Source organism: Enhydra lutris, unplaced genomic scaffold (genome assembly GCF_002288905.1).
Source record: "Enhydra lutris kenyoni isolate GAN:26980312 unplaced genomic scaffold, ASM228890v2 scaffoldscaffold28, whole genome shotgun sequence".
Lineage (NCBI taxonomy): Eukaryota > Metazoa > Chordata > Mammalia > Carnivora > Mustelidae > Enhydra > Enhydra lutris.
The window spans coordinates 12,180,917-12,195,674 of NW_019154112.1; the positions used below are offsets into that span (position 1 = coordinate 12,180,917).

A 14,758-nucleotide genomic window follows, 5' to 3' on the forward strand; every position below is an offset into this window, starting at 1 on the left:
TACCTTTCACAGAAAAGAAACTTTTACTATAAGGCCTTACTTTCAGGCAGTTAAAACATTTGAGACAAATTAGTCTTGCAGTGAGATTTTTATATTGACTTTCAGTACAAAGGTGACTATTACATAAGTTGCGTAAAATGCTGCTTTATAACCATTATGAAAATTTTCAAATACTAAGAACAGCATGCTTTCAGAGTCTTGCATATGTCATTTATAGGTTCTTCCTTGAGGCCATTGGGATATTAGGAGAAATTGGTTTAAAAGCCATCATTGCAGGGAATGGATAATCTATATTTTCTATGCTTTTTTTTTTTTACCTCTGATTTTACTTTTACCCCAGCCTACTAAGCAAATTCACTAAAGATAAGCTTTTGAATAAAAATAAGTGCAGCTGTGTTTATTTCGATTACTCAATTCACCAAGAGATGCAGGTTTACATTGCTAGAGACATGGTGGAGACACGGTAACCCATTTGAGTGAGAACGTTTGTTTTCTCAGAGCAGAGGGCCATGAAGAAAACATGGGGTGCAAGTTGGGCTTGCAAGGTGGCCCATGTGCATGTGCAGAGTCCAAGAGAGTCAATATAAGGAAAACACCAGGAAATGTTTTATCTCTGCTGCTGCAATGGGTCATGCCCATTATTTCATGCACCTGTTTTGACATGCGACCCTGTCAATATTACTTCTAGCTCCGCAGAATGAACATGCTGCCTCCAAAATTAAGAATCATTAACAATAACAGTCCTATATCTGTTCTAAGAATAAACTTTTCAATATTAGTTGTGGTGGTTACCTGACTTAAGCATTTATTAAAGCTCACAGAACTATAATTGAACAGGGTGAATGTTACTGTGCATAAATTATACTTTAATTAAAAACTTTAACCTAGTAATTCTATAAATAAAAATATATATGTGTGTGTTTATATATACATATATATTTATTTATATTTATATATTTACCCATGCATAGATGCCAATACATGTATCGATGTATACATAACACAAATGTGTCTGTCTGTATGTATTCAAAGTCTGCATGTACTTATTTCTCCTCACCACAGGAATGGACATATAAAATTCTACTTTCCCACTTTGGGAGTGATAATTGAAATATCCTTTTTTTTTTTTTTTAAATAAAATAACTGGAGAAAAAGCCTTTAGTTTGATGCAACACTGTAGTCAGTGTCTCTCAGACTGCCACTACATTACTACTATATTTTTGTGCAAGGTAATCTTCAAACTGATACATTATTCATTATATTGTATTCTGTCTGAATCACAAACTCCTTGAAAGTTGGAACCATATAATCTATAATCCTATCTCTTTCTATATCCCCAATACAGTGCCTTCCAAATACTGGGTTTATTCCAAAAGAGTCATACTGTTGTAAAAAGTAATGTCTTAAAGGTAATTACGCTGCAGTAAGCACTACCCTACAACAGACAATCAGGGAGTTTTGCCTGTTTGTGTGTTTATAATACAGATTGCAGAAGAAAACAAGTGTTCTAATGACATGAGTTCTTTAAATTCTTCGGAAATTTCTTTTAGATGGGCAGGTGACATGATGCCTTTTGGCACAATCTCCATTTGGATGAATCCACCAGAAGGTCTAATTAGCAGTAATTCCTACCTCAAACCTGAAGATGAACAGAAAATCTCACTTTAAAAATTTGTGCTTCTAATAAGATGTGCCCATCTCTTTCTCCATTTCTCAACTGCTTCCTCAGCTTGAAAGAGCAGATGAAGGAAAATACGAAAGTGTATTGTTTTACATTTTAAGTGTTAAAAATAAACCTTACTTATACATTCTCTCATATAATTTATCAGTATTATAGCTGTGATTAGGATGGGTTGATACCATGCCCTATTTCTTCCCTCTAATTTCTCCCATAGCCTAGGCATTTTCTAACTTGTATTGTACTGGTTCCCCTGATCTGTAAGTTTTAGTATTACCTTAACATAGCAACAACAAAAACAACAACAAAAAAACATAGCAACAAAACTTGAACTAACACAACACAACTTGGTTGATACCAATATATATTACCATCAGTGAAATCAGAAGCTCAGATCAGAATCTTATGCTAAAAGGTAAACCACCAAGGTTTATTCAGTTCCCCAAAAAATGTATTTGAGATTAAACACACAAAATAAATACTGAAACATCTTGAAATGCACTGGTCTTATGAGACAGTGGGAAACTTAAACAAGGATTCTGCACAGGGCTTCAGCATTTACTTTCTAAGCTCTGTGCATTTAAGCTACCTTACATCATTCCACACTAATGCGATTTCTACCCTAGTTAATGATTCGGTGACAAAATGCAAGCCATCAGCAGTGCCAACCAAGAGTAATGAAGCATAGATGATGATTTACTTAATGATAAACATGATGTATCACTGTGGATGGACTTACTAGTGATCAGTGCCATATCCTTTCGTCCTTGTGAAGCCTACTGATGTGGCCACTACTAATGCTGGTAAACCTGCAAGAGAAGCATTGTCACACTTCACATTCAGCTGTAACCACTGTGCACTCTGGCTCAAGAAAGCTAGGACAGACTCAAAATGCTTACACTGGAGGAACTACCATTGCTTTAATTCTTTCGTGAAGTATGTTTCCATTACAAAATTTCTTTCAAGTACAAAAATATGAGAGCGACAGCTGGTCTTTTAACTCAGTGCACTTTTCTAATGTTGCTAGGTTACCACCACATTTGACATGGGTTTAAAGGAAATTAATAACAGAGATTTAGTCTATCTTTTAAGTTATTTTTTTCCCTAGGGGTTTACACTGTTATAAAGGAAATTTATAGTTATAAAATCAGAAAGGCAAAAAACGGATATTGTGCTGTGATGGAATATCACAGAAGTGGAACATTCAGTTGGCCCCGTATTGATCCACATCAGGTTGTACTTACAATAAGAGAAAAAATAAATCCTAGCACATAATTCTTTACAATTTACTTATTACAACGAGAATGTAGGATCAAGGTTAAGGGCTCTAAGGAATTAATTTTGGGGCCTCCTGATTATCCTCCTTTTAACAATCCTGAACAAAGTTCAGAACATATGTAACGGTTTCTCTTCATGGACTTCTTGGTAGGTATCTCTCCACACATCACTCAGTCCCTCTTGGAATTCAATTGCCTGCATAGTTGTGCCAATACTGACCTAACATCTTTTAGTTTACATTTATATGAATCACACTCTCATTACCCAAGTTCAGTGGCATGCCCTTGTGTTTCGGTGAACAGAGTTCAGTCTAATCTATGCTATTTACCTTTTCTTTCTTTCTTTCTTTCTTTCTTTCTTTCTTTCTTCCTTTTTCTTTTTTTTTTTTTTTTTTTTCATTTTGATCATGACTTCTTTTCAGGAAGATGATGTTTGCCTTTTCAGGCAGAAAAATCCATCATCTAATCACCTTCTGCCCATCTTCTTTCTTCCTATCATTTCCTCTCCTTCCTGCTATTCTCTTCTATGAGTCTTTTTAAGTGACATCACTTTCCTTCGTGAGGTTTAATGACCAAAAACCATGAGGAACATCCCGGAGGGAACACATCATAGTTTTAAACAGATATACATCTTCCTCCACCCTGTATCCACACATGCGCGTGCACGTGTGTGTGTGTGTGTGTGTGTGTGCGCGCGCGTGCGTGTGTGTATGTACACATATATATGACTTTTTGATTGACTAGACCAAGTTCTGTAGAATATATTCTCTCCTGGGTCATAGCTAGAGCATTAATAATCTTCATTTTGTACAATTTACTTTTTTCTAAATTAATTATATTGTACTTTGCTATAATGAAATTGGTATGCCACTAATCTTCCAACTCAGACTTCCTGATAGTCTAGCACCATCCACTTAGCTTTTTTGCTACTCAGAGTAGTAGCAATATTATCTGTAAACTTGGAGACCAGCTGTGAGCTCTCTCCTCAAGATCTTTGGTAAAGATATTATTAAATAAGCTAGTTACCAATCCAGAAAATTGCCACTCTTTAAGGGAAGTCACTTACCTGGATTCTATATTTCTTGGATCTATGACATTAATTCATGATAAAAGTGCTCTCTGATTCAATACCAGTCTAACTTTAGAAGGTCTTTGACATAAAATCCAGACAAAAGTTTTATGAAAACTGCAAGTAGAATACATTCTCCAATTTCTTCTTAATGGCTTTCCCATTTGCTTGCACAAAGAACCCTCATATGTTAATCACATATGACAGCACCTTGCTGAAACCTGATGGATAATCTTTAAATAATCTGTATCCTAATTTTTCCAGTATGAATTATTCTGCTATTGTAATAAGTCTGCTTACTTGTAATTTTTCAGACTCCATCAAGCATCCTATTCTCTAGTCTACCGGTATAGTAGGTATTTGCTGTATATTTGGCCCCAAATTCCCCATTTTTTTAGTTCAAGTCTTTCGACACACAAAGGCAAATGAGAAAGTCCCAAGGTTTTCTGAAACTAGATTCTTAATTTAATTCTAATTAAACTAAGCTAATTAATTAATTCCAATTAAGCATTATAACTGGCCTTATGAAAAACACAAATCTTCAAGATGTCCATTTCATAAGGCAATTTGAGGGAAACTTTTCCTGATAAAGATAAGCAAAAAAATTAATTAATTCTCAGTCTGTCAACAATTCTTTTTCTCCTCTGAGGACTCCCCTGACTAGCTGTGAGGCTTCATTCATTCTCTACATGACTTTCTTCCTGTGACATGAATAGCTATAGTCCTTACTTGCTTTGAGCTCTCTTGGAAAGGACTTCTCAAAGTTTTCTTATGAAGAGTACATGACTAGTGACTATAATGTGTACCTGTCTTGAGCCCCGAATGTTTTAGAACATTTTGTGTTTTCAGGACATATTAGTGGAGAACACTTTGCTCTTCTGCCTAGAGCTATCCCAGGACTCCTGTTACACCACTGCTTCACTGACTGGCTACGTGGTCATCCAATATTTACTCCTTTTTAAAGCTCCAAATGCCCAATGTTCAAAACTGACCAGTTTCATATATTTCCACTTCCACGTATCAAATTGGACACAAAGAAAAGAAGCCTGGGGATAATCACACTCTACTGCTTCAATATGTCTTCAAAGTCATTTTAATGAGAGCATGAAAGGATATATTAATATGCTTACCCCATCCAAGGCACAAAAAACGTTTCCTTATAAGCCGTGTCCTAATTTTTCCAGTTACAGCCATATATGACTGCCACGCCTCAGTCAAAACCCAACAGAATGAAGCCAGGAAGAAAAAGTGCAAAAATGCAGTGGTAGTTGTACAGATGCTCTGTGGAAACAAAAAAGACTCACACTGAATATGGTGGGGGAGAATCATGTGTCCTCCAGGGGATCATTAATCTTCAACTCATTGCTTTTATCTCAAATATCTACCTCTCCTGTGTGACAGTGTAATTATTTACAGAAATTAGAAACCCTGCAGTCTTTATGCTGTATACAATATCTATGACAGAAAAAAAAAGTCCTAATTCCATTTGCATGTTCAATTTTTTATGAGGAAAAGGCGGAATGTAAATTAAAACCCAAGGGAGATTACCATTACTACTTTACTTGAAGTTTTTTTCCTTGAAATGTAATTATGGGAATGGTCCTATCTTTGGTTTAATTTAAGTTACAGACATCTTGCATAATTCTTTTGGCTACATTCTTTATCCTTTCAGTCTAGCTGATAATTCTTTGTTTTGTTTTTTTATCTGTATTGATGTTAAGATTACATCCCAACAGCTATCCAAAAGGAAAAATTGCTTTTATACAAGTGTGATATTCCTGGTGTAAGAGCAAAGTATAAAATGAGATTGGCTAAAGCCTAGTACAAAAATAACATATGCATTTTATTTTTTATTTTTTTTAATAGAGTTTTTTTTTTTTAAAGATTTTTTTATTTATTCATTTGACAGATAGAGATCACAAGTAGGTAGAGAGACAGGCAGAGAGAGAGGAGGAAGCAGGCCCCCCGCTGAGCAGAGAGCCCGATGTGGGGCTCGATCCCAGGACCCTGGGATCATGACCTGAGCCGAAGGCAGAGGCTTTAACCCACTGAGCCACCCAGGCGCCCCAACATATGCATTTTAAAGTCCTTAATGCATTGTTCTGTACTATTACATTACAATGTGTGTCCTAATCAAATCATTTTGAAAAGTTAATTGAGTCAGTGGCAGTACACAGCCATGATTTCACAGATAGTTTACTTTACTACTGCCTAGCAATAGTTACTTGTGACTCATCTGCAAAGGTGAGCAGGTTCATTTTGGTAAGGGCTGCTACTTGTTTCACTACTGGCACAATATCTTTGTGTAAGTCTTATTCAAATCCAAGTCTTCATCAAGCAGAACCAGTAACTAAACTACTCTCTTCTCTGTCAGTTTCCATCTTGCTATTCCCAGAAACTGAAAAGAGCAAACATAGAACTAGAAAAAAATAATAATAAACTCGTTAACAGAGAAATAAAAGTACAACCCTCATCTTCCCACCTCCACTCCAGTATACTGCTAAAGCAGAACAGCTTTTTAGACTTCTGGCCCAAACTAATCCTATTATTTGTTTATTCTATTAAAATTCACCAGATGTTAATTCAGCTTTTTAGTTCTTTCCATCCTATAAAAAGAACTTTACCATGTTTATCTCACCAGGTTTTTTTTTTTTTTTTAATGTTCAGAGATAATATCCAGAAGCTGAGTAGCACTGTGCTAGGCATATAGCCTGTGGTTGAACTGATTATGACCACAATCATCATCATTTTGCAAATGGTACTAAAACAAGCATTACTAGTTTTTTGGCCTGTGATTCCTTGTTTCATGTGGCACTTAAATATACTTAATTACTTAGACTTATTTTCATAAAGATGTCAATTTGCTGTATGACAAAGTCATGGATTTCCCAGACCCTCTTCCTCAGACCTTTATTCCTGCTTCAGGCATAACGTAGTAGCTGTAACCAACTGTGCTCCCTCCCATACTTGAGACATTGAGACTTTTCTTCCAAGCTAAGGTTTGAATCTCTACAGCTGACTACTTTGCTCACTCCTGATCTGCAGTTCCTGATCCCAATTTGAATTTCAAAGATAATTCTTCCCTTTAATACCTGAAGACTAGCTACACTTTCTAATTCACCTGTCACTTCCTTCCACCAGTTTGTCTCATCTCAATTGTTTGTGCTAGCAAAATTATTCCTTCTCCGTTTTTAAACTATCAGTATAAGGTTATATAAAACAATGTAAAAATGTTGAAATGTTAAATGCTAAGTACTGGAAGCACTGTGATTTTGTAAGAAATAAGAAAACGCTCAATATGTCAATACAGAGACTTTTAATTTGCTCTTTCTTTATTATGTTTGTCGCCTTGGGACTTTCTGATATGTACTTCGATTCTAATACAAATTGAAATACATGTAATTTGGGGCTACTGACATTTATTGCAATAATTCATGTCTCTCTGGATAAGAATATGGGCCACAATGTGTAGAAAAAAAGGTATAGACTCTAGAGAAGTAAGAACCATTTCTATGACCAATAGCATTCTAATATGATCAGCTGTACATTCATATATATCTAGCAAGTTCTCTAGCTATGAAGGAAAGTTGTCTCAACTTAAAGAATGTATATATATGGACTAAAATGTCTAAGGACACAAAAATAATCATACATGAAAAGTATAACAAAATATATGTTCCTGAGAAATAAAGAAAGGGGAATACACTTTGCCTCATTATCATATGAAGAATCAGTATAAAATCAGATACTCTACATAATGAAACATACATTTTTTCTACTGATACATTTGCTAAGCTGTCTTTTAAAAATACAACTTTTAGGGGCGCCTGGGTGGCTCAGTGGGTTAAAGCCTCTGCCTTCGGCTCAGGTCATGATCCCAGGGTCCTGGGATCGAGCCCCGCATCGGGCTCTCTGCTCAGCGGGGAGCCTGCTTCCTCCTCTCTCTCTGCCTGTCTCTCTGCCTACTTGTGATCTCTCTCTCTCTGTCAAATAAATAAATAAAATCTTTAAAAAAAATACAACTTTTATAATAGCAATTTTCAAATAAATGCTTTTATTTCCCACATTTGTCATCTCAGTTTTCATAGGGTGGCCATTCTAATGTTCAGGGCTCAAGATTCTTTGATTTTTTTCTCCCACATAATCTAAATCCCATGTCAGTAACCCACGAAGATCAACCATTCCTTGGATCCCCTCAGTACTAGAGATTTTTAGACTTATAAATCTCAAACTCCCAAGTCACTTTGTCTATATAAATAGGTTTACACCTTGTCATATGTTCAATCTGTCGACTACTGGATCCACTGTCACTGTCCAGATCTATAGCTTCTCCTTATTCATGTGTGTGTCTATTTTTGACTCCCACAATAGCTGAGTTTTTGTTTGTTTGTTTTGTTTTTGTGTGTGTGAGAGAGAGAGAGAGAGAGAGTGAGCACAAACAGGCTCCCTGCTGAGGAAGAAGCCTGATGCAAGACTTGATCCTAGAACTCTGGGTTCATGACCTGAGTAGAAGGCAGATGCTTAACTGACTGAGCCACCCAGGCATCCCAAAACAACAGCTGAGTCTTGAGAGCTTGTCATTTCAAACCTGAGACTCACCAGTACCTCAAGCACATCACTCGATTCTGCTACACCTGCTCTACTGAATCTCAATTGGGTCCTTTACAACTGATGAGTGTTGTTGTTGAAAAATATTACAAAACATGAGAGGGCATTAAATTGGCAAACTGAACACTGTTCATACCTGTCACCCTCATGTATACCATTCACCTCAAGTCCTTAGGGACAACAGAAAAAGATTTCATGAAATAACTGGACAGAAAAGAAGTATAAACTGTGGTAGATTAGAGTCTGTGAGAAATGCCTAAAAACCAAAACAGATGAGTGCAGACTGAAGGAATCCCCAACTCAAAGCAAGATATTAGAAGCAGAGATGAAGACATGGACATAGCGGATTAAGATACACAGATGACACACAGTTCTTACATCTGTTTGAAACTACTTTTGGAAGGAAAAAATAGAGAAATTTTCAAGGAAGGCAGCATTTAAAGAAAGATTATGGAAAAGCTTCTCAGAACTTCAAAGATCCTCTGGGCTGAAAGATAAATTGAAGATAACAGACGTGCGCGCGCGCACAAACACACACCTCGATACGTTGTGATGAAATTTGTGAACATCAAGAATAAAGAGAAAATCTTAAAAGCTGTCAGAGTCAAAAGAAAGATTACTTACAAAAGAAGAAGCATCAAATTGACATCAGATTCCTGTGAGCAACCCAGGATACAAGAAGACAGAGAATAGTATCTTGAGCACTCTAAGGGAAAATAACTTTGAAGATCGAATTCTACACCCACCAAAGCTATTATTCAAGTGAGAGGCAGAAATAAAGATATTTTTAGAATTAAAGGAACTTTGAAGCTTACTACTTCAGGATTCTCTCTGAAAGAACTGCTAGACAATATAAACCAATAATAAGAAGAAATCCAGGAGGAAGGAATGAGATTAAAGACATAAAGGGTAGCAAAGAGGGTAATAAAATATACTAAGTTTACACAAATGTTTATTTAAAAGCTTAAATGTACACATTTTAATTTTTAAAATACAACCACTTAAATATAAAATTTAAAAATAATGTAAGTGAAGCTTAATAAGTAAGGGAAATGAAAGTTACAAAGGATTAGGAAAAAATAAAAGTATGCTAAGCCTTTTGGCTGTTGTTGTTCTCAGGAATATTAGAGATACTAATTAGCTCTAGATGTTAGAAGAACATGTTTGAATATGTACATTAATGATGTTAAGGTAACCACAAAAGTTAGAAACAAATAATGTATTTATAAAATAGTAGAGGAAAAATAGAACTAAAGAAAAAATTCATTAGCCTAACTAAAGGCAGGCAAAGGGACAAAATAAACTAGAAAATATGATAAGTGAAAAAAATCCCAAAATAATTCCAAACATATCAGAAATTATAGAAATGGGAATTTTTTAAATTCATTAGTTAAAAGTTAAGAACTTTTATATTGAATTAAAAAAAACCCCCAAATCTAGTAATGCTTTTATGCGATATACCTCAAACCCAATGACACAGGCAAATTAGGAATAAAGAGATGAAAAGAGGTACATGTTAAGCAAATGCTAACATGCAAAAATCAGGTGTCACAATGTTAATATTGAAAAAAAAAGCATTAAAAGAGATGAAGGACTTTTCATGCTGATAAATAAGCAGGTCATAAAGACGTTTCCAAAGGAACATGTCTCTATGAAACTAGTAAGAATTTTTCAAAATATGTGAAACAAAAACTGATAAAACTACAAGAATAAACTGTCAAAACGAAGTTTATAATGAAAGACTTAATATGCAGCTCTCAGAAATTCATAGGAAATTTGGGCTCTTTCCATAGTTTGGCTGTTATTGATAATGCTACTATAACTTTCTGGGAGCATGTACCCCTCTAAATTAGTACTTTTGTATCCTTTAGGTAAATTCCTAGTAGGGCAATTGATTGATCCCAAATGTCCACTGACATGGGATGAATGGATAAAGAGGAAAGGGTATATAGTGGAATATTACTCAGCCATGAAAAAGAATAAAATCTTGCCATTTGCAAGGACATGGATGGAGCTGAAGAGTACCACACTAAGTGAAACAAGTCAGTCAGAGAAAGACAAATATCATATGATTTCACTTACATGTGGACTTTAAGAAACAAAACAAATGATCATGGGGGAAAAAAAGAGAGGCAAACCAAGAAACAAACACTAAACTATAGAGAACAAAGTGATGGTTACCAGAGAATTGGGTGGGGGGTTAAATAGGTGATGGGGATTAAAGCGTGCACTTTTTGCGATGAGTACTGGGTGTTATATGTAAATTTTGTACCCGAAACTAATACTACCCCGTATGCTAACTTGAATTTAAATAAAACCTTAGAAAAAAATGAAATATATCTCATTAGAAAACCCAAGAGTATCTATTTTTAAATTGTTAGAAATAATAATGAGAGTCAACAAAGTGGCTAGATACAAGATAAATGCATAAAAATTATATTTCCTGTACACTGAGATCAATATATAAAATTTATTTTTTATACACCATCAATATCCATTTGAAAATGTAATAGAAGATTTATAATTAATTATGACAACTTTATCTCTCTTTTCCCTTCCAAACCATCTTAACATTACCAAATTATTAAGCCACAGGAAAAAGAACAGGCAGTAGACAACAGTGAACTCAAGATGCGTCAGTTCAGATGTTGAGAAAGGAAGGCATAACTGACTTAGAGTGACAAAGAATGTTACCACCTAAGTGCTTATAGAGTGTGGGAGGTGGTAATGGAAATATTGATGGTAATGGACCCAACTGACTCTGCAGCCCTTCAAAAGGTTTTAATAGTTTTAATACCTGGAGACAGTAGGGACCAGAAACATAAGAAAGACTTTGCATGGGGCTGAAAGAGAGAGAGAGAGGCTGGTTGAAAATCTATATACATAATAGCTGAAACTCTGTGTTTCCTCTCCAACTCAGTGAAGTCCTGTACTGTAAGAGGGAGGTCTAGTCTCTGCAAAATTGAATGGGTTGTGTTCTGAACTCAAGTGTCAGTCTCATTAATAGGTAGGTGTACAAGGCAGATACAAATGTAAATATTAACTCTTAAGCACCCTCGTCTCATTTTCTCCTTACTTCTGCTCCCAGAATGCTAGCAGGTCAGAAATTAAAATCACCCCCAAGGGGGAAGAAATCTTCAGATGCTGGCTCATCCTTCACTAAGATACTGTGAAATCTTTCATTAAGTCCATCTACCCATATAGAACTTTAAGTCACTTTTTAGGGCCTTGCTTTTATACATGAATACACAACCAGTGATATTCAAATAATTGAAAAAATCTTCCAACATGGAAAAAAGAAAAAAGGTCAAGAACAGAAAAAGTGGGGGAGTGAGGAGAGACTATGGTGGTAACAGAAAAATAAAAACTTCAAAAGCAGTCTAAGTCCTTCAGAAACTGAGAAAATGAATTGCACCTACAAAACAAAACCACTAGGGAAAGATTATCAGATGAAAGAAAAGGTCCTATTCATAATGACAATAGAAACTATAAAACAACTCAAATACATTTAACAGGAGCTTCATGTAGAAAATTACAACATTTAATTAAAGGGCACAAAACAAGACACGATTAAATAGGAAAACATATTATATATGTGAATTGGAGAATCAGGGTCATATAAATGTCAATCTTTCCCCAACTGATATATTCAATCTAATTCCCATCAAATTTTAATTTTCTTCTTTTAGTTTGGCAAACCAATTCTAAATCATAGAGAAAATCAAATACAAAGAATAACCCAGAAAGTCTAAAAAAATTTAAAAAAAAAGAAGAAAGAAAAGAAAGAAGCATACAGGGTTTTCCCAATGACATAAAACAGAATAATACGTAGTCATATGATCACCATCCCTATTTTGCACATGTGGGTTTGGAGAGACTAAGTTACTTGGCCAATGTCTCATGGTTAATGAGTTAGGAGGAGGAGTTAAAACATGGTCTCTGACTCCAGGGCTTGTGCATTTCCTTAATTCCGTCACACTGCTTTCTGACAATTTTTTTTTTTTTTTTTGCACATCCATAGTCTAATCCTCACAACATTTTATATCCTCTCAATGTTCCTTCTTATTCCTAAATCAGATAAACTTGCCTTCAACATTACAGATGAGACATACACTATCCATATTATTGATATCTTCATATTCCCTATACTCTTTACCCCCTTCCTCCTTTCCAAGTCAGGTCCTTCCCCTTCCAGGAGGTGGTGTAATAGAGTTAAGAGATAGACCCTGGAATGGCATTGTGGGTTCACACACTGACTGCTGCATTTACTGGTTGTTACTTAAAATCTGTGAGCCTCTCTTTTCTCATTAAAAAAAATGAGGATAATTACAGCTTCTACCTCATAAGACTTTTGTAAAGATTAAAGAGCATGATGCATATAAGTTTGATGCATAGTAACCATGCTTGACCCTATATTTGGTAAACTATATACTCGTCTCCTTTAGTTAGTTCCTGTATACCTATATACATAATTTCTTAGCCTACAAATCTGTTGAAATCTCTATCTCCAAATAACCAACCAATCAACCTTCTTTTTATTGGTTTATTCACAATGGCTCTCATTGGGTTGTTCTCTCTCTTTCCAACTGTGGTCAAATTTCTTGAAAGGTTAAGCTCTTCATCAGCTTCTTTACTACATGTTTACACATTTTCTTTCCCTCTAGCATCTCCCCTCAGTTTCCCTCTCACAGGAATCACCTATGACTTTCTAATTTCCAAATCTAACAAATGGAACTTTTTTTTAAGTCTCCCACAAAGACTTTGGACCTCAACATTCTCATAGGATCTTTAAAGTTTTCCCTAGCTCTAAAATTCTACAATAGCATGAATACTGTCTAATTAAAAGTCTAACGGGGCTATTCATTTCTTGAATTAATTTTGGCAATTTATATTTGACCACAAATTATCCATTTCATTTATATTTTCCAATGTCTTACTATGTGATTGTAGATAATGTTCTCATAAATTTTAAGAAATACTATTTTTTTGCCTCTAAGGTTGCTTATATATGTTTCCTATTTCTTGGTCAAAGATGCCTGCTTTACTAATTTATTTCAAATCTTAATGATTCCTTAAGTCCAACTTTCTAGAAAAATATTATTACATTAATACCAAGATGAATTTCTTAAAGTGTAAAATACAATTATTTATTCTTTTCATTTGGCAGACTTTCAAGGAGTCTAAGGAAAAAAACAAACTATGTTTACCTTATTCCCAGCATTCAAATAAATCAAAGGGTGTTAGCATTTAAAAATAAGCAATCATTGACACCAATTATGTAACTATTTCAAAAAGCAAAAGAGAAAATGCTTTTGAGGAGAGATATAGGATATTAAAAAAACAAAAAACAAAAACAAACTTCCAAGGAATAGAGAATGCAGAGAAACTTGTTTTTGCTAGAAATATGAAAAACAGAATTTTGAGATGAAACACTTAAGTAGAATATTTATAAACTCTCAAACAGTATCAATATCCGCATACTTCAATTGCAGTATTTATGGGGAAATCAAGAATTACTGAAGTTACTGCAAAATTTAACAATTTCAGATGAGCTGGAATCATTCCTCCATATGAAGCAATTCTTATTTGAATTATTTAGATAATTTCCTCCACTCTCACACTAGTTTGTCTATAATAAATAAATAGACAACATGATGACTATAGTTAACACTGCTGTTTGACATATAGGAAAGTTGAGGGTAAGTCCTAAGAGTTCTCATCACAAGGAGAAATTTTTTCTTGTTTTCTTTCTTTTCTTTTCACTGTGACTATATGAAAAGATGGATGATGTTGGCTGAACCCATTGTGATCACTTCACAGTATGTGTAAATCAAGCCATTATGCTGAATGCCGTATACTTATACAGTGATTTATATCAGTTATTTATTAATAAAACTGGAAAAATTATGGATACGGATATCTTGATATTCACATGGAATAGAACATGTTCAAGACACATAACTTTTTAATTCTGAGATGCACCTGTAACTCCTTACAAGTGAATGATGTTATGGGAAGAAATTCTGGTTCATCACTATAGTGATTTCAAAGACAGTCCTTAAAAGGTTGCACTAATAACTACTTACAGTGTTCAAAAAAGAGGTTTTTACAGACTAAAAATAAATT

At 34.7% G+C, this 14,758-nt stretch overlaps 1 protein-coding gene across 1 annotated transcript in view; it reads right to left on the minus strand.

Annotated features, from left to right (window-relative positions):
- Positions 1–14,758, minus strand: part of LOC111152280 (adhesion G protein-coupled receptor B3) — a 724,443-nt gene that overhangs the window by 61,497 nt on the left and 648,188 nt on the right. The window contains exons 21-22 of the mRNA XM_022510749.1: positions 5,155–5,305; positions 2,418–2,487 (exon numbers count right to left, since the gene is read on the minus strand). Coding sequence (XP_022366457.1) covers positions 2,418–2,487; positions 5,155–5,305 — 221 coding nt within the window. The remainder of the gene's footprint in view (positions 1–2,417; positions 2,488–5,154; positions 5,306–14,758) is intronic.